Source organism: Oryctolagus cuniculus, chromosome 18 (genome assembly GCF_051225735.1).
Source record: "Oryctolagus cuniculus isolate XC-2025 breed Fujian yellow rabbit chromosome 18, ASM5122573v1, whole genome shotgun sequence".
Classification (NCBI taxonomy): Eukaryota; Metazoa; Chordata; class Mammalia; order Lagomorpha; family Leporidae; genus Oryctolagus; species Oryctolagus cuniculus.
Window position 1 is genome coordinate 78,367,047 of NC_142884.1, and position 22,684 is coordinate 78,389,730.

At 65.9% G+C, this 22,684-nt stretch overlaps 1 protein-coding gene across 13 annotated transcripts in view; it reads left to right on the forward strand.

Moving 5' to 3' along the window:
• BANP (BTG3 associated nuclear protein) overlaps positions 1 to 1,367 on the forward strand; it is a 107,906-nt gene extending 106,539 nt beyond the window's left edge. For all 13 annotated transcript variants that reach the window (XM_070062822.2, XM_070062824.2, XM_070062829.2 and 10 more), the window contains one exon: positions 850 to 1,367. In XM_070062822.2, coding sequence (XP_069918923.1) covers positions 850 to 921 — 72 coding nt within the window. In that variant the 3' untranslated portion in view covers positions 922 to 1,367. The remainder of the gene's footprint in view (positions 1 to 849) is intronic.
• Positions 1,368 to 22,684: the final 21,317 nt, after the last annotated feature.

Below are 22,684 nucleotides of genomic sequence, written 5' to 3' on the forward strand. Positions count from 1 at the left end.
TCTGCCCTCTGCCCCCGGTGGGCTCTGGCAGGCTCTGCCGTGCGCAGCACGCCCTCGCCGTCTGCTGTCTCAGGGTCTCGTCCTCCGTTGGGGGCCTGTGCTGCTGGTTGAGGTGGGGGATCTGTGACTGTTGCTTTGCCTGTGTGCACTGACAGGGACGTTAGGGTCTCCAAGGGAGCTCAGTGGCCCCCACAGTGCCCTTTAGGGACAGGGAGCAGAACCTGGAACCCTCCTGCGGCTGCTTCGCCAGTGCATCCTGGGCGGGGGCAGCCAGGCTGTCCCAAGTTCACGCGTGGGCGTGTCAGAGCAACCTGGGGTGCACGCTGTGTGGACGCAGCTGAGCGGCCTGGGTGTGCCCTGTGGGTTGTCAGCACGTGCTCTGCGTGGGCGCGCTGCGTGGACGCGGCCTGGGTGTGCCCTGTGGGTTGTCAGCAGTGCTCTGCGTGGGGCGCGCTGCGTGGACGCGGCCTGGGTGTGCCCTGTGGGTTGTCAGCAGTGCTCTGCGTGGGGCGCGCTGCGTGGACGCGGCCTGGGTGTGCCCTGTGGGTTGTCAGCAGTGCTCTGCGTGGGGCGCGCTGCGTGGACGCGGCCTGGGTGTGCCCTGTGGGTTGTCAGCAGTGCTCTGCGTGGGGCGCGCTGCGTGGACGCGGCCTGGGTGTGCCCTGTGGGTTGTCAGCAGTGCTCTGCGTGGGGCGCGCTGCGTGGACGCGGCCTGGGTGTGCCCTGTGGGTTGTCAGCGCGTGCTCTGCATGGACGCGGCCTGGGTGTGCCCTGTGGGTTGTCTGCGTGGACGCGGCCTGGGTGTGCCCTGTGCGTGTTCTTGAGAAGTGCCCTGTCTCCCCTTTGCAGACGGCTGAGACCCTGCAGCCCACCCTGCAGCCCGAAATGCAGCTTGAACACGGAGCCATCCAGATCCAGTGAGTGGGCGGGCCCTGTGGGCTGTGGCCCGGTCCCCTCGCCTGTCCTCGGCTTCGTGGCGGCGCCCGCCTGATCCCGCTGAGTGTGCGGGGAAGGTGCCCTGACAACCAGAGGACCCCGCCGTCCCTGCGAGAGCCCCTCGTGCTGAGTCTGTCCGGAGGAGGCCTCGCTGCCCGGGGCGCCGCGTGCTCTCACATACCGAGAACTAGGATATTTTTCTGTTTCAGCGGCTTTTTTTAATTTGCTATGGTGTTTATAACAAAAAAGAAAACTGAAAAAAAAAAAGGCGGTGGAGCAGCAGGCCCCGGCCGTGCGCTCCGCTCAGTGTGCGGGAAGGAGGTGTCGCAAGGCGCGGGTGCTGGGCGGGACGCCGCTCACCGACTTGTGGGGGCCTCGCTCCAGCACCGCAAGGATGCGCTTCTGATGAAATAAATGTATTTATGGCCACAGCCGCTCCGCCGTCTCTTCTGGGGCGCTTCCGTCGCTGGGCTGGGCGGGCAGGCGGCCTCCAGGGCGGCTCAGCCACTGCCGCTTGGGGGCTCCCTGCCCTGCGGCCAGCAGTCCCCGTGTGCTCGGCTGGTGGGCACCAGGCCCCAGGGCCGGCCGGGGAAGTCGCTGCGGGAGTCTCGCTTGGTCAGAGCTGGCTGCTGGCGGGAGAGCCCACAGCGGGAGGAGGCACGGACCCCCTTTCTCCCTCCCCGCTTCTCCCCCACCCCCTCCCTCCCTCTCCCCCTGCCCCTCTTCTCTCCCCCCTCCCTCACTCTCCCTGTCTCCGTTTCTATCCCTTTTCTCCCCGTTTTCTCTCTCCCACTCTGTGTCCCCCACACGCGTGTGCACACACGTGCACGCACAAGCACACCCTCTGGGTGCCCCGTGCACCAGTGCTGCCAGCAGGTTCTGAGGCTGCAGCCCCTCTTGGGTGCGCTCGGCACGCAGCACCCAGCCTCCGCGAGCCGTGGCCACCTCCGTGCCTCCCAGCCTCGTTCTCCACAGCCCGGCCTCAGGAGCACCAGGGGGCAGGGCCTGTGGGCGCAGCCCAGAGCTCTGGGGAGTGTGTTCAAGCTTGGAGTGGCCGCAGGGGAGGGGCCCCATGGAAGCCCGGGCCGCAGCCGGGTGCTCAGCCTGAGCTTGTGCCGTGCGCACGGCGTCCTCCCCGGGGCACGGGCTCGGGTGGTGTGCGTGCCCCCGGGACGACTTCTTATTATTATTACTATTATTATTTTAAGGATTTATTTATTTGAGGCCGGCGCTGCGGCTCACTAGGCTAATCCTCCACCTGCAGCGCTGGCACACCGGGTTCTAGACTCATTTGGGGCGCTGGGTTCTGTCCCGGTTGCCCCTCTTCCAGGCCAGCTCTCTGCTGTGGCCCGGGAAGGCAGTGGAGGATGGCCCAGGTCCTTGGGCCCTGCACCCCATGGGAGACCAGGAGGAAGCTCCTGGCTTCGGATCGGCGCAGCACGCAGGCTGTAGCAGCCATTTGGGGGGTGAACCAACAGAAAAAGGAAGACCTTTCTCTCTGTCTCTCTCTCTCACTGTCCACTCTGCCTGTCAAAAAAAGATTTATTTATTTGACAGAGTTACATATAAAAGGTCTTCCATCCGCTGGCTCATGCTCCAGGTGGCTGCAATGGCCAGGCTGAAGCCAGGAGCTTCCCCCGGGTCTCCCATGCGGGCGCAGGAGCCCAAGCACCTGGGCGTCCTCCCCTGCTTCCCCAGGCCCTTACCAGGGTGCTGGATCGGAAGTGGAGCAGCCGGGACTGGAATACGGGGTGTGAGCCTCACAGGCGGCCACTTCACCTGCTGCGCACTGGGGCCACAGCCGGTTCAGAGACGCGGCCCTGCGGTGCAGGTGGAGAGCCGTTTCCCCGAGCAGCAGGGAAGGGTCCAGCTCCGGCTCTGGCCAGGCGTTGGGCAGATCCGCGGCAGGCGCTCAGAGCCTCTGCCCTGTGAATGCGCTGACGGGGTCAGGCTGCTGGTTCCCAGCGCCCAGTGTCGACGCCTCCATGCCCACTTCGTCCCGTCCAGAGCCGAGAACGTCGGGGCTGAGGGCAGCGACTGGAAACTGCCCCAGGCGGGCCTCGGATCTCCCCAGACGCCACCTCCCCTACCCCACCACCTCCCCTACCCCGCCACCTCCCCTACCCCGCCACCTCCCCTACCCCGCCACCTCCCCTACCCCGCCACCTCCCCTACCCCACCCCGCCACCTCCCCTACCCCGCCACCTCCCCTACCCCGCCACCTCCCCTACCCCACCCCACCACCTCCCCTACCCCGCCACCTCCCCTACCCCGCCACCTCCCCTACCCCGCCACCTCCCCTACCCCGCCACCTCCCCTACCCCGCCACCTCCCCTACCCCGCCACCTCCCCTACCCCACCAACAGGACGCGAGCCGTTGGGTTTGATGGGAAGTGTGGTGGGGCTTACTGTCTCTTGCAGCAGTTAAGCTGCTGTCTGCCGTCCTGGGTAGAATCAGCTTCCAGATGACCCCGACCCCCGGGTGCCCCAGCCAGCCTTCTTCCGGTCCTCACCCTGTTTGCGGGAGGCTCATCTGGTGCTGTGGGCGGGGCCGGCTGCAGCCCCTGAGCCCCGGGCGCTTCCTGGGCTCTCCGTCTCTGCAGCCCTGGGCCCCAGGAGAATCCAGCGGTTCTCAACCCAGGGCGATTCTACCCCCACCAGGAGGCAGTGGCTGAAGTCTGGAGCCCCCTGGGTGTGCGTGGGGTGGAGGTAGGAGCTTGGGCCAGAGTGGACGGAGTGTGGGGGGGGGGCTGCCCAGGTCAGAAACCTCCGGTGTAAACCGGGCTCTGGCCTCAGTGGGCCTCGCGAGGACACTCCTGGGGAGCCTTGGACGTGCTGGGACCGCACCGCGGACCACGAGCTGGCCTGGGGGCCTCCTGGTGCAGGTGTATCAAGTTCAGCCCAGGCCTTGTTTGTAAAGCAGGACTCTGTTTAGAGAAAGAGCGTGGTGCGTGCAGGAGGTTCTGGATCCCGGGAAGTGGCTTCTCTGGAGCGGACCCGGGCGGGAGCAGAGGGGTCCGGTCCCCTCGGGGCAGGGCCCCAGCACATGGTGCCACCTGCGTCGTGTGGCAGAGCTTGGTGAGCAGAGGGCGCAGCGAAGTGCTTCCGAGAACAGGCAGAGAGTATCGTGGTAGGGGGCCTGGGAGGCTGAGGGCGGGGTGGGGTGTCCTGGTCCTGGGGAGCCCAGCCCTTCTGGGAGCCTCCAGCCTCTGCCACACAGGTGCGTGGGAAATGAAGGTGGCGAGCGGTTTGTTTCGGTGCAAAAAGTCTCCGATCTGTGCAGTTTTCATAACGCGGGTTTTCCGCGAACCCTGCGAAGACCTCAACGTGCAGATTTCTAAGTTTTGTGCGAAAACAAGGACTCGCCCTTGAATCCTGCTTTTCCGCAGACTTCTGGACGGGCCGCGTACCTCGGCGGCTCGCGTAGCGGGACGTGGGTCCCGAGGACTGGGCGCTGCAGCTGCCCTGTGGCGTCCCTGCCCTGGCTTGCCCATGCGCCTGCACGTGCCGGTTCCTCTGTTCCAGGGAGAGGCTTGGGTACGCACCTGAGCCAGTCCCTCCTGGCACCAGGCCTGGCCACGACTGCACCCGGCGAGCCTGGCGAGCCCCAGGCTGCGCTGTCTCCCCTGCAGGTGCTGTGGGAAATGACTTTACTCTAAGAACGCCCGGCTGGGCTCGAGACCCAGGGTGCCTCCGTCGGCCGGGAGTTAACATCTCTGAGCCCCCTCTCTAAGCTGGGGGTGACGACACCGGTGCCCCAGGTTCTTGGGAAGGATGTGTGTGATTGTGTAGTGGGGTGAGCTGTGTACCCCAGAAGGTAGGCTCAGGATCCAGGCCCCGGACCTGTGAGTGTGGCCTTTGCAGATGTCAGTGAGGGTGAGGTCGCCTTGAGGTCGCCTTGGACCCAGTGGCTGGCGTTCTTTGGAGAGACACATAGACACCACAGAGGGGAGGCTCTGTGAAGAGAGCCAGGCCTGAAGGGAGGTGGCCACGGGGCAAGGGACTCCTGGAGCCACCGGGAGCTAAAGGAGACAGGACGGTTCCTGCCCCAGAGCCCTGGGGTGGGGGTGCCATTCTGCCCGTGCCTTGGTTTCAGGGTTGCAGGGCCCAGCACTGTGGAAGGAAGCATTTCTGTTGTGTGAAGCCCGGGGCTGGGGGCTGTAGCCGTGGTTGGCTGTAGCCGTGGCTGGTGGCTGTAGCCGTGGTTGGTTGGCTGTAGCTGTGGCTGGTGGCTGTAGCCGTGGCTGGGGGCTGTAGCTGTGGTTGGCTGTTGCCGTGGCAGCTCCAGGGAACAGAGTGGACACCAGAGAGGCCTGTGCAGCCTCTTGGGCGGAAACTGCTGACGGCTTCTCTGAGTTGCCCTTCTGATGAAAACCCACGGCCTTACCTGTGGCCTTTGAGGGGCTCAGAGCTGACGACGAAGCTCTAAAACCAGGTGCTGGTGCCGTGGCACAGCGGTTAAGCCCCCTGCATGCTGGCAACAGTGTCGAACTCTGGTTCGAGTCCCGGCTGCTCCGCTTCCAGTCCTGCTCCCTGTTGTGGCCTGGGAAAGCAGCAGAGGACGGCCGAGTGCTGGGGCTCCTGCAGCCGCGTGGGAGACCTGGAGGAAGCTCTGGGCCCTGGCTCCTGCCTGAGCCCAGCCGCAGCCGTTGTGGCCATCCGGGGAGTGGACCAGCGGGTGGACGATCTCTCTCGCACTTTCTATAACTCTTGCCTTTCAAATAAATAAATAAATCTGAAAACAGGCCGTTTAAAAAAAATAAAAGAAAGCAACAGAGACGCTGTAGGCACGTGTGCCCAGGCTGGGGTCTCAGCTGCAGCTTCTGAAACCTGCTGAGAAGTTGGAACCTGCATCAGAGGAGGGGCAGGAGCCGGCACGCCGTTCCCTCCTGCCTGGAGCATGGGCGAGGGAGAGCAGCCCCGGGACACCGCAGAGGGACAGCAGGTCGGCCCCGGGGACGGCCCAGGGACACTGGGGGACAGTTACTGGTCATGGACGACAGCCGTGGGGACATGCGAGGTAGCCACGGGGCACTGAGGTGACAGCTTAGGTCATGCATGTGCCTGTGAGTGTGTGGTACATAGATGGCACGTGTGTCTAGGCGTGTGTGATACATACTTGGATCGTACATGTGCCCAGGTGCGTTGTATATGCTTTGACCATAATGTGCCCATGTGTGTGGCACAGTACATGCTTAGGTCATACATGTGCCCACGCTCCGGCTGTTGCCTGTTCCTGCCCTCACTGGGTCCCCACCTGGGTGGTGCCCTGGAGACAGCGGCTCCAGCGTTGAGAATGAGTGCGTCGGCCTCCGCCCACACCGCACAGCACTGACCCAGCCCTGCTCGGGCATCTGGGTCGCCCAGGCCAGCGCACGGCTCACCATCTGCAGGTGCCTGTAGCAGAGCCGGTTTCTGCGAGGACCGCGACTTCTTGGCTGTGGCAGTGGTGAAGCCCCCGTGCCCAGCCTTGCCGTCTGCACCGGGCAGCCTCCGAGGCCAGGGCGGCCCCTGGCGGGGGGCGGGGGCGGGGAGCTGCCAGACAGCTGCAGGGAGCTGGGGTCTCGGCCGTGCCGAAGGCAGCAGCGTGCAGAGAACTGAGAGTCGGCGCTGGCCGTCCTTCCTCCTGTGCTGCGCTCTGCCTACAGAATTCCAGCGCCTTGCGGAGAGCCGCAGAAGCGCTGGGAAGTGGGGGTCCCGAGAGACTGTCGTGTGCCTGGACGGCACCCAGGGACGGCATTGGGCCTTGAGGTCTCCCACCGTAGTCTCTCCCTGTGCCCATGGTCACCCATCCCTGCCCGGAGCTGCTGATGGGACCAGGGTCGGCTGCGAGTGAGCCCTCAGGTGAGAGCCGGGGCCCCAGAGGAGAGCCGGGCCCTGAGCCCGCTGGCCACTCGGGGCAGGTGACAGGAAGCGGAGGCTCTGAGGGCTGGCCCAGCTGCCTGTCCCCGCACAGGGTGGGGACTGGAGATGCCCTAGCGCCTGCTCGACCGGGGTTTGGGGTCCAGGGAATCAGGTCCTCAGAGGGAAGCCCCTGCAGAGGGGAACCTCGGGGAGGATGCTCCCAAGGTTCCGGCCGGCTGGTGGCTGCTGCGCCTGGCAGGCCCCGGGAAGCCGAGTGACAGGTGTGGCACACGCCCCCTCGGGAGGCCACGCCTCCCACCTCCCAGGCCGGCAGGCTGGGGAGGGGCCTTGACCTCCTGGGCAGGCCACAGCCCCTGACTGAGCGTTGACTGTCCAGGCACAGCAGGGTTAAGCGAGTGTGGAGGGGGAGAGGGCGTCCAGGCTGCCTGGAACCTCCCAGCTGAGAGCCTCCCGCCCGGAGCGGAGGCAGCAGGGCCGCAGCGGGCACCTGGCTGGCCGGGCGGGGGAGCGGGGGTCACTGCGGCTCCCGCCTCAAGCTCCTAGCCTGGCCACGCATGGACACCAGCGCCCTCCCAGGTGAGTGCGCCGCGCCTAGCTCCGGCTGCCGGCCCCGGCGGCCACAGAGAGGTCACGTTTCCATGGGAAGCTCGGCCTGGGTGCTGTGGGACAACCTGCACCCAGCTGTGCCACTGAGCCGTGGGTGACAAGGGGCCAGTCGCGCGTGCGGTCAGGAGGGAGCCATCACTGCTCAGAAGGCACCCGTACTGGCCTGTGTGTGGACAGCGGCCCTGTCCCCAGGCCCAGCTGGGCGCCAGCCAGGCTCCAGGGGCCCCTGGAAGCTGTGCCTCTGAGCCTGGAGGAACCTTGCGGGTTCTGGGCCGGGCACGGTTTCCTTGGCAGAGAGAGGCCATGTGGATGGGCCCCAGCCTCTGGCCAGGGTCCAGCACCGCTCGTGCCCCTGACCTCCGAGGCCGCCCCATGGCCCCGCCCTGCCTTCTCCACCCCAGGGAGCCCCACGGAGGCGCCCGCTGCTGTCGGAGGAGCCCTGGCTGTTTCTCGGGGGCGGGGTCATCCTCACCGCTCCTTCCTGGCTCCTTTCCTGTGTCAGGTAGTCCCCCCTTCTTCTTCCTCTTTTTCCTCTTCTTCCTCCTCTTTCTCCTCTTCCTCCTCATCTTCCTCCTCCTTTTCCTCCTCCTCCTCCTCCTCCTCCTCCTCCTCCTCCTCCTCCTCTTTGTTTATTTATTTGAGAGGCAGAGTTACAGAGAGAGAGACAGATCTTCCATCCACTGGTTCACTCCCCACATGGCTGCAACAGCTGGAGCTGGGCCAGGCTGAAGCCAGGAGCCCGGAGCTTCCTCTCAGCCTCCCTTATGGGTGCAGGAGCCCCAGGACTTGCGCCACCCTCCACCGCTTTCCCAGGTGCACTAGCAGGGAGCTGGAGCAGAAGTGGAGCAGCCGGGACTGGAACTGGGCCTCATATGGGATGCTGGCATCAACAGGCAGAGGCTTAACCTGCCGTGCCACAGTGCCGGCCCAGACTCAGGCCCGCCCAGGCCCCCTGCTTCCCGGCAGCTGGACAGGGTGGGGGCTGGACCCCTGCAGACCCCCGTGCCAGACCCTGTCCCCCAGGAGAGCAGGGAGGGCTTTCTGTAGGTCTCTGTCCCCGGGCGGGCGGAAACCCATGACGTAGCCACGTGACAGGAGCCGGGAGCCCAGCCCAGGCCCGAGTCCCTCAGCCCAGGTCTGGTGCCGCCTGCAGATGGACGATGGGCAGAGGACGGGAACTCCCCTGGGACGTCTGTCTCTAAGAAGTGAGGCTGCCTTTTTACACTGAGGGTGCCCCTGCCCCCTCCGCCCACAACATCCTTGCCCATGGGTGCTGGGTAAGGGCACCTCCCCAGCCCACCTGGCCCTGACGTGTGCCGCGTGGCGGGAAGTGTGCACCCTGCCATCGGCGTTGCGTCAGAGGGGACAGGGCAGGGCCCTCTCAGGAGTGGACCTGCCGGTTCTGTGTGCGGTGCTCTGGGTGTCTCTGCTGAAACCGGACAAGAGCCACACGGGGCCCTGGGGAGCGATTAGCAAAGCCTGGGCTGGCGAGTGCAGGGCCAGGGAGGGAGGGGACACTGGCGCCCCTGCCCGCCTTACGCATCCCTGTGTCACTCGCCTGAGTGCCGGGAGGGCACTGCCCAGGGCGGGCGAGCTCAGCCAGCACCTGCAGCTCCCTGGGTTCCTGCACCAAGAGTCCCGGCTCCTCTGGGGTCTGCTCTCCTCAGCCTGTTTAAAGAGCTCTACCCAGAATGCCGCTGGAGTGATCCTAGGTCAGGGGTGTGAGAGGCGCACACCGGGCAGGGAGGGGTGTGAGAGGTGCACACGGGCAGGGAGGGTGTGAGAGGAGCACACAGGGAGGGAGGGCAGGGAGGGGTGTGAGAGGCGCACACGGGGCAGGGAGGGGGTGTGAGAGGCACACGGGGCAGGGAGGGCAGGGAGGGCAGGGAGGGGTGTGAGGTGCACACGGGCAGGGAGGGGTGTGAGAGGCGCACACAGGGCAGGGAGGGGTGTGAGGAGCACACGGGGCAGGGAGGGGTGTGAGAGGTGCACACAGGGCAGGGAGGGGTGTGAGAGGCGCACACGGGGCAGGGAGGGGTGTGAGAGGCGCACACGGGGCAGGGAGGGGTGTGAGAGGTGCACACGGGCAGGGAGTGCAGGGAGGGGTGTGAGGTGCACACGGGGCAGGGAGGGCAGGGAGGGGTGTGAGGTGCACACGGGGCAGGGAGGGGTGTGAGAGGCGCACACGGGCAGGGAGTGCAGGGAGGGGTGAGAGGTGCACACGGGCAGGGAGGGCAGGGAGGGGGTGAGAGGTGCTCTCCATGATCGCTTCAAGGCTTCTTCTGAAAACTGAGCCAGTGAACAGGCAGGTAGGATGTCAGCAGCTGCAGCAGCTTTTCTAAGCCGCGTGGAGGGGCAGGAAACGCCGCGGTCATTTTGTCTGGAGAGCACCGGACGTGGGCAGGCTGCCTGCTTCCGTCTTCTGCACCGCGGCGGCTCGGAGCCTGGAGCAGCCGCGTGTCCAGAGCGGCCTCGTGGCCTCCAGCTCGGCGAGTCTGCGGTGCCCTCTGCCATGCGCTGCCTGCCCGGCTCCGTGCACAGCCGTGAGGGCACTGAGCAGGTGCGGTCTCGTCCCCCAGCTCCGTGCACAGCACCTCGGCCGATGGAGCAGGGGCTGCTTGTCACCGCCGGCCGCCCCGCGCCACGGCCACTGAGGGCGGCTGCTAAGCTGGAAGGCCCCGGTGGCCCACGTTCCCACTGGTGCGTCCCGCGCCTGGGCGACGCCTGCCCAGCTACCAGCCACCGCCTGGCGGGGCACAGCCGCGCGGGGACTCTGCCCAGGGCTGTTCCCGGGAGGTGGTGTGGCCCGAGGGCCCCGTGTCGGCTGAGAGGCGCTCAGGTGGGCTGTGGCGCAGGTAGTCAGAGCCATCAGGTGTGTGTAGAGCGAGAGCGAGGCCGGGGAGGCCTGAGGAGTCCACGGAAGAGTGGATTGCCGGGAAGCTTATCTGGGGCAAGAAGCCCCTTAACCCACGAGCAGCCTTCACGGTGCACCAGCTGTCCTCATGCAGCGGCACCAAAACACCTTTTTTATTTAAAAATTTAAGAGCAGTAGCACGATATGTTTTTAAAAGATGTATTTATTTGAAAGAGTTACAGGGAGAGAGAGAGAGAGAGAGAGAGGCCTTGCATCCGCCGATTCACTCTCAAATAGCCACAGCCGTGCACAGCCACCAGAGCTGGGCACCGCCATGGTATTCTCCCCATTTACAGACGGGCAAACAGGGACAGCGGCGGGAGTGAGCTGCGGAGGTCACGGAGCCGGCCCGGGGAGAGCGACGGCCAGCCCTCCTCCCCACAGGGCGCAGGGGCCCAAACCCTCGGGCTGTCCTCCGCTGCCTTCCCATGCGTTAGCAGGGAGCCGGATCGCAGTGGAGCAGCCGGAACTAGAACTGGCGCCCATGTGGGATGCCGGCACCTGCTAAGAAACGCTGGCCCCTAAACTCGTCTCAGCTCCATTTCCACGAACGTGGAGGTCCCCTGGTGCCTGTGCAGAGCGCATCTAGGGCCACCCTGCAGGTTCGGGAGGTGTCGGCCACTCAGCTGGGACACAGTGCTGCTGGTGACACCGCCCTTGGGACCTGCACTGCCCTCGAAGGAGAAGCGAAACACTGGTGAACCCAAGGTGTGGCCCTGTTGAGACCCTTGATGAGACCCTGGACGTCCCAGGCATAGAGGCGGGGCCTGTGCCCTAGAGCCCCGCCCCAGGGGTGGGGACTCTTCCAAGGGCGCGGGGAGGGGTCTTTAGGACTGGAGAGCCACTGGCGGGGGTGGGGTCATGGAGGCGGAGCCAGAGCCCCCAAGGCCTTCATGTATCAGGCAGCCACACCCACAGGAAGGTCTCCTGGTGCCCACACCCTCTCCGCGTCCCCAGGTCGGGGCAGGTGCGCCTCATCTCCACGGAGCCTTTCCAGTCTCTTCAAGGCTGTTGTCGGTGCCACCCTGAGCACAGAGGGCCTCGGGTGGGGTGGACGCAGAAGCCAGGGCGCCCTGTGTCCCATGGGCAGGGGCTGCTTCGGGGACCGACTGGCACAGGGACAGGGCCCTTCTTGGTGGATTCCTCCCCAGTCTCCATTGCAGAACTGGGGCTCCCTCCTGCGTGGAGGGCACAGGTGCGCCCTGGACACCCCAGGCCGGCCTTCCTCCTCCGTGTGGGGGCTGCCGGCCGCTCAGCTGCTGAGAGGTCGGGCTGGAAGGCTCAATGTGGAAGGGGGCAGGGCCCCGAGCACGCACACCGGCGGCTGTCTTTCTCCAGCCAGGAGCTAACGAGGGGGCCGCCGAGGAAGGCTCAGGTCCCGCCGCAGAGGCACAGCCGGCGCCCTGGGGAGAGCGTGCGCGCGCCTGCCTGCCCGCACGAGCACACGTGGACGCAGCTCTCGGCCGCAGCAGGCAGAGTCCGCGGCCAAGACTGTGCGGGCGCTGGCCCAGTCACAAGTCCCTTGAGTTCTCCACGTCTGCTGCCGGCCAGGCAGGGTCTCCAGCCCTCAAGGACTGGGTTGGAGTCAGTGCGGAGCTGCTGGCTGGGGCTCAGCGCAGGCTGCAGCTCGTGGGCAGCTCGTGGCTGCCGTGGGCGCCTGGTCTCACACTCAGGGCCCCTCCCTCCCTCCCTCCCCATCTCCCTCCTGTGGGACCAGATCCCTCAGCCCCAGAGGCCAGCCTGGGACGCCCTGGGGTGTGTCCACGGTGCTTCTTGGCCATGCAGCCACCGTGTTCGTAATGAGGATGAGCAGGTGCTGCCGGGAGGACACGGAGCCCCCTCCGAGCCCGGCAGCTCCCGTCAGGACAGCTCGCCCCAGCTGCGGGGATGAGCGGCACCTGCGGCCGGGGCTGGAGGCTGGGACGTGTTTTCCACCCAGGGTGGGGCTGAGGCCACGGACACGCAGGTGCCGGCAGCTGCCCTCTGCTCGGTGGCGTCCAGCGGCTCTGGGAGCACACGTGAGTGCGCAGAAGTGGGGTGGCCCATAAGGAGGCTTTGCCCAGCTGCCGGGCCTGGCCGGGAGGCCGCCCTGACCACACCTGTGGGGGTGGGTGCTGGTGCAGACCACGGCTGACGGAGAACGGGCTGTTGTGGGGCTTGGCTGCTGCGTTCAGTACTTGCAGGGCTGGTGGGGGTCACTGGTGACTTCCAGTAAGAACGGGAGGCCGGGGGGAGGCCACATCTGCCTGGGCTGGGGCCGAGGGCTGAGCTGGCTGCACGGTCAGCGGACGTGTCCCACAGAGGAGGGGCAGAGCTGGCTGCCAGCCTCCCCCAGCTCTCGCTGGTTCCGGGGTGAGAGTCGGCCCACCGGTGCCCAGGGCAGCGCACGGCCCTCCTCGGCGTGCTGGGGAAGGGGCTCCTGCCTCGCCTCGCCTTCCCTGCTCCGTGCGCTTGGTGTGAACCCCCTTCCCCGTGAGGTCCCGGGCCCTGGAGGAGGTGGCGTGGGACACTGTTGTCACCTGGAAATACACTCGAAACAGACCCCCCCCCCCCCGGGAAGGAGGCCTCCACGTGACAGGGCTGGAGGCCGGCAGGAAGCCTGAGTCACCGGGGCTCCCGATCCACGCTGGCTGCAGATGCAGGAGAGGCGTGGAGGATGGGCGCAGCGCCACGGCGTCTCGTGCTGACCCTGCAGGAGAAAGCCCCGGCCGAGACGACCAGGTGGAGGCCTCTGCCCCGAGGTCCTGCGGTGGGGTGGCCCCTCCGTGCCCCGACGGCCGCAGGTGCCCGCCAAGGCCTCCCTTTTGGCCCGCTTGCTCCCCCACCCTCTGACCCCACTGGGAACGTTTGGAATCCGGTGGAGCAAACCGAACGGGCTCGGAGCGGAGCTCCAGCTCGAAACGGGACGAGGGGCACCGCCACGCGGCGCCCACGCAGGCGCACTCGGTGACGTCACCAGCCAGCAGGGAGCCTGCCCGTGCCGGGAGCCGCGCGGGGGCCGCGCGTCTGGCTGTACCACCAGGATCCTGGCTCGCGGGCTGGAGCCTGGCCCTGGGCCTGCAGGAGGTGAGTAGGGGAATTCCACAGATGTCTAAACGCGTCTGTAATTTCTGCCAGCGACCTAAGGCCGCTAAATCGTGTCGCTGTTGTTGTCTGACCTTTGAGTCCTGCTCCCTAATCCCTGATTGGCAGGGCCGTCACACGGCAGAGCTGGGACGTGACTGCCCGACCCGCTGAGGGCAGCCTTCTCAAGCTTTGCTCCGTGTTCTGCCTCTGGGACGGCGTGCGTGCATGTGTGTGCATGTGTGCACACATGTATGTGCACGTGTGTGTATGTGGGCACACGTGTGTGTGCGCAGGCGTGTGTGTATGTGGGTGTGCGTGTGTGCACACACGTGTGTGTGGGAGTGTGGGCGTGCGCGTGTGTGTGCGTGGGCCTGCATGTGTGTGCGTGAGCTGGGACGTGACTGCCCGACCCGCTGAGGGCAGCCTTCTCAAGCTCTGCTCGGTGTTCTGCCTCTGGGACGGCGTGCGTGCATGTGTGTGCGTGTGTGCGTGCATGGGTGTGTGTGTGTGCGTGCATGGGTGTGTGCGTGCAAGGGCGTGTGCGTGGGTGTGTATGTGTGCACGCACGTGTGTGTGTGTGCGTGCCTGCTTGAATCTGCTGCAGTTAGTCTTGATATTAAGCGGCCCCTTTGTTGTCCGTGGTCTTTATTGTGAATGTCTTTCGTCACGTGAGTTCGGGGCTGACGGTGGACAGTGGAGCAGGGGCTGCTCGTTCCCTCCTGGCTTCGCAGCTGCCCCCCTGCCTGCTGCTCTCTCCAGAGCACGTGCGGCGTGTCCTGCTGCGGGCACCTGTCGCCCGACTTCTGGGGGTCAGCGGGGGTCCCGCTGTTGGATCTGCTACCGTGTGCTCTCGCGCGCAGCTCTCCGTGGGCGTCTGGGGCATTTCCAGGTGAGCACGGAGTCTCGGAGCCGAGGGCACGCGTGTGTGTTGGCCGTGGGTTGCCTGGTGAGCATCCGGTGACCTCCAGGAGCAGCTGCCGCACTCACCCCCAGAGCCCTCGCCCAGCCCGCGTGTCAGCCGTCAGCGCGGGGCAGGGCTGAGAGCAGGCACCACGCGGTGACAACGGCTGGGGTGTGCCCTCGGGGCCACAGGCGCCAGGCTTGCGCCAGCTGTGAGTCCCCCTGGCTGCACGCGGGGCCGTGGCCACCCGACAGGCGACCAGCGACAGCCCACGGTGGTTCTGGTTGTGGCTTCCTGCCCCCTCCTGTGCGCGCTCCCCGGGGGCCCTGAGAGTGCCCCCCGCCCCCGGCTCCCCTGCTGCTCTCCCCTCGGCCCCGTCTCAGAGCAGGGGAGTCTGGGCGCAGTCTCTCCACTTCGTCTGTGGCTCACGGGTTCTGTGTCCTCTCCAGGAAATATCTGTCCGTTCCAAGGTCAGGCATGAGTTTTCCTACGCGCTCTTCCAGACGTTTTATAGATTAAGCTCCTATATTTAGCTCTGGGATGCATTGCGAGGTGATTTTTCCATGCTGTGACGCGAGGTGGGGCTCCGGCCATCTCCGGGTGGACGGGGAGCGAGCCGGCGAGCCGGCGCTGGTCTTGCTCCCCACGGGGTCACGCGCGCTGTCTGTGTGCAGCTCTGTCCCTGCACTGCCTGCCCCCCCCCCCCGCCGTGTGTACATGTGTGACGGCGGAAGCACGCTGTGTGGATCACCGTCTCCAGGTTCTGTCTTCGAGACCCGTTCCTCCCTCCCAGTGACTTTGGCCGTTGCAGGCTCGGGATCGGCCGTCAGCTTCCTTGACTGGGAGCCGGCCGGCCTGCTGCCCCTTGGGGCAGGGTTGCCGTCCGTGCCCCGTGGACTGCCCGGTCCCCTCTGTGCCAGGCTGCTTTCCCTCAGCTGTGGCTCAGGGGGCCCATCGCCGTGTCTGTCTGTTAGGCTGGCCCCATGTGTTGCGTGACGCAGGGTGACTTCCGGTTGTGCGCACAGAGGGGAGCACAGGTGTTCTCTGCACAGCCAGCTGCACCCTGGGCCCTGCCGTGTCCTAGCTCCGGTCATGTGTTTCAACGCCTGGGAGTTACCTTGCAAAACAGCCTCCCTTTCTCCTCTCAGTCTGTGCGACTTCTGTTGCGTCCGCTCTGTCGGTGCGGCCCGGAACCTCCAGTCAGGGTTCAGTGGAGCTGGGGGAACAGACGTCCTGATCTTGGGGGCCTTGAACCCCACCCCCAGGATGAGGTCTGCACGGGATACTCTGCTCCGCGCCCATGTTGCTTGCGTTTTCCTATTTTGTCGAAAGGTGTCTCTAAGTCTGATGTTGTTTCTCTCTGTTGAATGTATATTGTGAATTCTGCTGCTTTTCAAATGTTGAGCCAACCTTGCCTTCCTGGATTAGACCCGCTGGGCAATGATGTGCTGTCGTTTCCTATCTCTGCCAGTGCTTGGTTTGGTGGTCAGCACAGACAACGGGGCAGCCCCTCCTCCACTTTCTGAGTAGGCTTGTGTGAGGTTGAAGTTCTTTGCTTCCCCAAATGTCTGATGCACTTGGCAGGAAGCCGGCTGTCCAGGACCTGCGAGGGCTCTCGGCCCCCGCCTCGCTCCTGTTTCATTTCCGTGGCTCTGTCCTGCGTGGTCACTGATTTCTTTTTGACTTCTCAACACACATAGTTAAGTGAATCTGCTTAAAGAACAGTACCATGGAGGGCCACATGGGGGCGCTCGGGGAGGGACGGCTGTTCAGGGAGACAAGGAGGACGGAGCGGTGGGAGGAGCCTGGGGAGAGCCTGGGTCAGTGGCTGGTGCCCGGCCAGGCCTCTCCTGGTGTGGATTATTTTTTAGTTTTTAAATTTTTAATTATTTATTTTTTTTAAAGATTTAGTTGTTTATTTGAAAGGCAGAATTACAGAGGTGCAAAGGCAGAGAGAACATGAGAGAGAGAGAGAGAGAGAGAGAGAGAGGTCTTCCATCTGCTGGTTCACTCAAGTGGCTGCAACGGCCGGAGCTGCACAATCCGAAGCCAGGAGCCAGGAGCTTCCTCCAGGTCTCCCACACGGGTGCAGGGGCCCAAGGACTTGGGCCCTCTTCCACTGCTTTCCCAGGCCACAGCAGAGAGCTGGACCGGAAGTGGAGCAGCCAGGACTCGAACTGGAGCCCGTATGGGATGCCGGCACCCAGGTGGCAGCTCTGCCCGCTACGCCACAGCGCCGGCCCTGGTGTGGATTCTTTATCGGAGAAGATGCTTCGGTTGGGTCACAACCAGCGCTGCGTTCAGGGGGAGACTTGCTGGAGCCACGCCTGCCCGATTCCCAGGGGTTTGTCTGCCATCACCTCAGTGCCCAGCCGGCTGTGACGGGCGAGGGTTCTCCCGTGACGGACGCGTTCTGACGGAGCCCTCCAGCCCTGGGTCCACAGCAGCAACATGGTTCCCGTCGGGGCGGGGCCGGGCCGGGGCCGTGGGTGAGGTCTCGGCGTTGGTCCCGCTGCGCCTTCCCGGGGCTCGCTCTGGGGCGGTGAGAAGAGGGGTGGCGCTGGGTGGTCCGGGGCGCGGGCCAGCACAGCCGCGTGTGGATGGCACCTCTGGAACCCTTCCGGCCAGGTTTCCCGAGGAGCAAGATCGTCGCTGGGCCCTTCCTGGCCCGCAGCCCCGAACGCAGCCCACGCCTCTGTGGGCACACCCCATGCAAGGACATTCCGGAAGTCGCTCCACCTCCCTGTGGGAGCCCGGCCAGGAGACCCTCTCCCTCCTCCTGCCCAGGTCTCCCCGTGCCTGGTGGGCTGTGCCTTCCCACAGCTGCCCTGCCACGGCCAGCACTCCTGCCGGGGCCTCTCGCAGCCACCTGCTGTGCCTTCGTGTGGTTCTGCCCGGACGGGTGCGCGGGCTCCGCCTGCTGGGCAGGGGGCCTGGGCAGCGTGTGGCGGCCCCGCACAGCCCCTTGTTCCGGCCATGACAGGAGCTTCAGCTCGCCAGAAGCCTCCTGCTGCGCACAGCCTGAGCGTGTGATGCGGCCCCGCAGCTGACTGGCTGTGGCGTCCATGGAGGCGGATCTGCCGGGCTTGTGCACAGCCGCCTCTGTGAGATGGCCTTGGCGTCCCCCCTTCCCCCACCCCGGTCAGGAACGGGTCTGAGAACCGAGGGGTCAGAAGGCCGGGCTCAGGCCCAGCCCCGCCCCTCGCTCAGCCTCAGAGCCCTCGTCTTCGGGGGTCAGCGTCCGAGCTGTCGGGCTGAGCACCCGTCCAGGGTGCTGGGTCAGCGCCGCTGCACCACGCACTTCCTGACCTGCACCACGAGCACGGCACGGCGTCAGCCTAGCTGACCGACGCGGTGCCCGAGGCGGGCCTGGCTGACCTGACAGTGGCTCGCCCGTCCCTGAGGGGCTGAGTTCTCACTCGCTGCGAACACACATCTGCAGCAGGGAGAGACCTCGGCCGCTCTCCTCGCAGGGCCCGCGTCTGAGTCCCGAGGACCCGCTGCCCGGGCGTCGGGGATGCAGATCGGGGTCAGTGTTGCCGTGCCCGTGCCCGTGCCCGTGGGTGCAGCCCGATGGCAGCCTGCGTGGGGCGCCTGCTCTGCCGCAGCCCCTCCCTGCACCGCAGGGGCCGGGGAGCAGACTCTGCGTGTGCACGGGTGTTGTCTGGAAAAGCCACGTTTCACACGTGGCACAGCACACGTCCGGTCGGTCCTGCTGAAACACAGCCTCTGCCTCAAAATCACCCTGAGCACAGAATCACCAGTTAAAAACCAGCGGGGGGCTGGCGCCACGGCCCACCTGGTTAATCCTCCGCCTGTGGCGCCAGCATCCCATATGGGCGCCGGGTTCTAGTCCTGGCTGCTCCTCTTCCAGGCCAGCTCTCTGCTGTGGCCCAGGAAGGCAGTGGAGGATGGCCCAAGTGCTTGGGCCCTGCACCCGCATGGGAGACCGGGAGGAAGCACCTGGCTCCTGGCTTCGGATCGGCACAGCACCGGCCATAGCGGCTATTTGGGGGGTGAACCAACAGAAGGAAGATCTTTCTCTCTGTCTCCCTCTCTCACTGCCTATAACTCTACCTGTCAAAAAACAAACAAAAACCAGCGGGCCCGTGGGGAAACAAAGGCCAGAGGGCAGCCCTCTGTGCTCCAGCGACGACTCCGGGGAGAGCGCCGCACGCTGCTGCGTGTGCCGGGTGGCGGACAACACAGAAGTTCTGCCATAAACACGGCACTTGAGCTTCAAACCCTCGTGTGTCGGCTGGTGGGGCGTGGGAAGGGCTGCTGGGGGCTGCCGTGGCCGGTCAGGAGGGGGTCACCGCGGCAGACGGCGGTCGTGCCCCCGAGGGTGTAGGTGCGGGGCACGGGGCAGCGAGTTGCATGCGCCTCTGGCCCGGGTCGGTCGAGGGCAGCGGCTGTGCTCGCCCCGTGTTTCTGGGGAGTAAAGCCACGGGGCGGGATGTGAAGCTGCGCTGTGTTCTGCGTGGGATAGCCCGGCGTTGCCTGCAGCCGCGGCTCCCCCGTGGCTCCGCGTCCAGCCTTCCTGCACAGGGAAGAGTTACTGCGTGACCTGGAACGTTTCAAAAAATGACTGCTCCGCCAGACTGTCCAAAAACGAAAAACAAAAGAGAAGGCAACGCGGAATAAATGCAGGCATGGGCCTTGCCCAGGCCCCTTCCTCAGTCTGGGCCGGTTTCCTGTCTGTCTGCACAACTCAAGGCCACAGTGCCACCTGCCTGGGGGGCTTGCGTGTTCTGTGGGCTCGGAGCACCAGGCTGACGGGCCGAGGCGGTGTTTGTGGTCAAGGGCGGGTGTGGCCCCGCAGAGTGGCATCGGCTCCCTCCAGGGGTGGGTGTGGGGGCTGGAGCTCCCCTGGTCCTGCCTGCTCTGCCCCCAGGATGGGGCCATGGTGAGGCGTCCCCTCTGTGGCCCTCCCTGCGGGTGGTGTGGGGGCCTCGGCCGCCTGCCCTGGCACGTTTTGCCAGGCGGCCACTGCGTCCCTCTTCAGGAGAGCTGAGGACAGGGCAGGCTAGCCTGCCGGCGGCAGTCCTCTGCGGATGCTCCAGCCTCCGCATCTGCTTCGAATCAGAGCCTGGGGCGCGAGGTTCTGCCCTCTCCCCAGCCGCGTGTCCTGGCAATCGCCCGCTGCCGTCCAGCCCTGCGATGACTTCAGCTCTTGCCGGCACTTGAGGCCGTGGCCGGCTCCAGGACCCGCCCGCTCTGGCTCAGGCTGCGGGGTGCCACTGGCTCCCTGTGCCATCTGCCGCCAGGTGCGTGTGGCCGGCTGGTTTCCCTGCACTGACCCTAGCCTCCTCTGCCAGGCCCACGGTCCAGAGGGGTCTGCTGCCTGGCTGCCCTCCAGGGAGCCTGGGGTCTGGGACCAGCGCCTCACCTATCACCTCAGTCCCAGGTCTGAACCAGGACAGACATGCAGGGTGCTGCCTAGCTTCGGCACCAGTTCCTCTGTGGTCTTTCGGAATCGTTTAGAGAACCTACATGTCAGGGCCGGCGCTGCGGTGTAACAGGTGAAGCCGCTGCCCGCGGTGCCGGCATCCCATGTGGGCACCGGCTCGGGTCCTGGCTGCTGCTCTGACCCAGCTCCCTGCTGACGGCGTGGGAGACAGAAGATGGCCCGAGTCCGTGGGCCCCTGCACCCACACGAGAGAGCAGGAAGAAGTTCCTGGCTCCTGGCTTTGGCCTGGTCCAGTCCTGGTTGTTGTGGCCATCTAGGGGGTGAACCAGCGGATGGAAGCTCTCACTATGTCGCTGCCTCTCTCTCTGAAACCCTGCGTTTCAAATAAATAAATCTTCAAAAAAAAAAAAAAAAAAAACCACCACATCTTGTTTTGAATGTTCTTGATGGCGACAAATTCGGTTGCAAAGCGGGGTTCTGCTTCGAGGACGAACGGGGCGGCTCTGGTGAAGCGAGGCTCAGCGCCGCCTGCAGGCTCCGACCGTGGAGCGGAAGCAGCGCCACGCGTGGGCACAGACGCAGAACCTCTGCCCAGGCGCCTTCCAGGTCCCTCGTGCAGCTGACCCTGCCACCCAGGCCCCCGTCAGTCACCAGACCTGGATGGCACAAGACGGGCAGGTGTGACCCAGGAGCTGGAAATGCCCTCCGCATTGCTCCTGGCTCAGGAGCCCTGGGCCACCCACCCATCTATGGAACCACCCACCCTTCTCCCATCCACTCACCGCTCCATCATCTGTCCCTCCGTACACCCACCCACCCTTCTGTGTATCCATTTAGTCTACCCCTCTGTCCATCCGTCCATCCACCCACCTGCCATCTCCCTACCTACCCATCACCCACCCATCCATGCATCATCCATCTACCTCTGCGTCCATCCGTCCACCCAGAACCCAGGATCCGGTGCGTGTGGACACCTGTCCTCATCCCAGCCTTCCTGGGACACGCCCAGAGGGCAGTCCCGTGGGCCTGGCACGTGAGACGCGCCTGGAGGAGTGAACCACGCCAGGAGCAGGCACTGGGTGCCGTGGTCGTGGAACTGACGCTCCCTGAAGCCGGAGCAGCAGGTCCCGAGTCGCTCGTTAGCAAAGGAATCCTGATGACAGGCTGCGCCAGATGAACCGCCAGGACTCGCGCGAGCAGGAAAGCTAATTCTTAAAATGAAAGGCGCGTTGGCCGAGGGGAGAGACGAGAGGCGGCCGGTCGGGGACGGGGATGGGGACGGGGAGGTGGGAAGCCACTTGCACTGGGATGGACAGCACGGGAGAGGGCAGCGTGGGGGGGGGGCTCCTGAGACCCCGGCAGTAGTGGCTGTGAAGCAAGGAGCGGCAGGGCTCTGGGAATGGACAGCGCTTGCGTGTGGTCCCTTAACTTAGCGCTCAGGAAGCCGGTGACTTCCCGAGCGCCAAGGCTCCCCCAGCTGTCTGGACGTCGGATCTCCCTCTGCAAACACAGCTCCTGTGTGAGCGCAGCGCTGACGCCAGGATGTGCCGAGGCGTTGCGAGAGCGGCACAGTATCTCCCGGTTCTGGTGCAGGGAAGCCTTGGCTGCAGCCATGACCCCCGAGACACCCCGGCCCCAGCCCGGAACCTGCAAGTGTGGCCGAGGCTCCTAGGGTGGGAGAGCAGGTGGGATGACCCAGGCAGTCACCCTGGGGCCCGGGGAGGCAGGGCGTGCTGACTGAGGCTGGCCACGAGCTGGCCGGCAGCAAGGCTCTGCCCTGAGACCCGGGGGGAACCAGCGGCTCGGCCGCCTTGATTCCGTGCAGCGAGACCCGCGTTGGCTGTCACCCAGCCCTGACTGTAAACGGGCAGCGACCCGGAGGTGTCTGGTGTGTGGATTCGGAGCAGGCCTCCCGCGGAGCCAGGGTGGGCCGGGATCCGCCCACCCTCCTGTTTCTGGCCCTCCCCGGTGGCCCAGCCTCTCTAGGTGTCCTGAGACCCCTGGGGAGCTGGCAGGGCTGCACAGCGCACCCCGGGGCTGCCTCAGAGCCACGCTGTCGTCCCGTGGGCCTGGGTGGCTTCCCCCGGCCACAGAGCACCTGTTCTGTGGCAGGCGTGGTGGCCTCGTGTAGGAAGCCCCACATTCCTGATTCACAGATGAGAAAACTGAGATTTGGAGAAGCCGCTGGGGCCACTCGGCTGCTGCGCCCACCCCAGCACACGTAGCCCCCCAGCAGGGGCTGCACTCCTGAGAGGGGCCAGAGAAGAGCGGGGCAGTGTTGGGCTCCACGGCTGCGAGGCGCGGAGGGTCTCCCGCCCCCGGCACCCGCGTCACCGACACTCTGCACCGGGCCGGGCACTCCGGTGGTGGCACACTCGCCGCTCAGCCACAGACCGGTCCCCAAACCAGCGAGGCTAACTGGGTGTGCCGGGGCGCAGGCCGAGCCTCTGGGGAGTGTCTGTGTCCAGCGTCTGTCCTCCCCTGTGGGCCAGCTCAGCCCGGGAAGCGGGAAGCCGCCTGCCCCGGAACTGACTGACCACCCAGAGCAAGAACACGACTCGGCATGGCCAGGGCAGCCTCTCGGACACCAGGTGACCTCTGGGGGGGACCATGCCCGGCTGTGACCTGGGCAGGGGGGAACCAGAACCTGCAGGGAGGCGGGAGGGGCCCATGCCCCACCGTGACCTCAGGGGCGCAGCGGGGACCACTTCCGGCCGTGCCCTGCTGGGGTGGGAACCACGCCCTGCCACGCCCAGGTCCGGAGCAGCCTTTGGTCAGCACAGCTCCTTTTGCGGTCTGTCTCCAGTGCGCGTGCGTGATTCTCAGCGGCATGGCCGCCCGGGGCATCCCCGAGCCCGGCCCGTCCCGGGTGGCACACCTCCGAGCACTTCCGGCGGGCGCTTCCGGCGGGCACTTCCGGTGGGCACTTCCGGCGGGCGCTTCCGGCGGGCACTTCCAGCACGCGCTTCCGGCGGGCGCTTCTGGC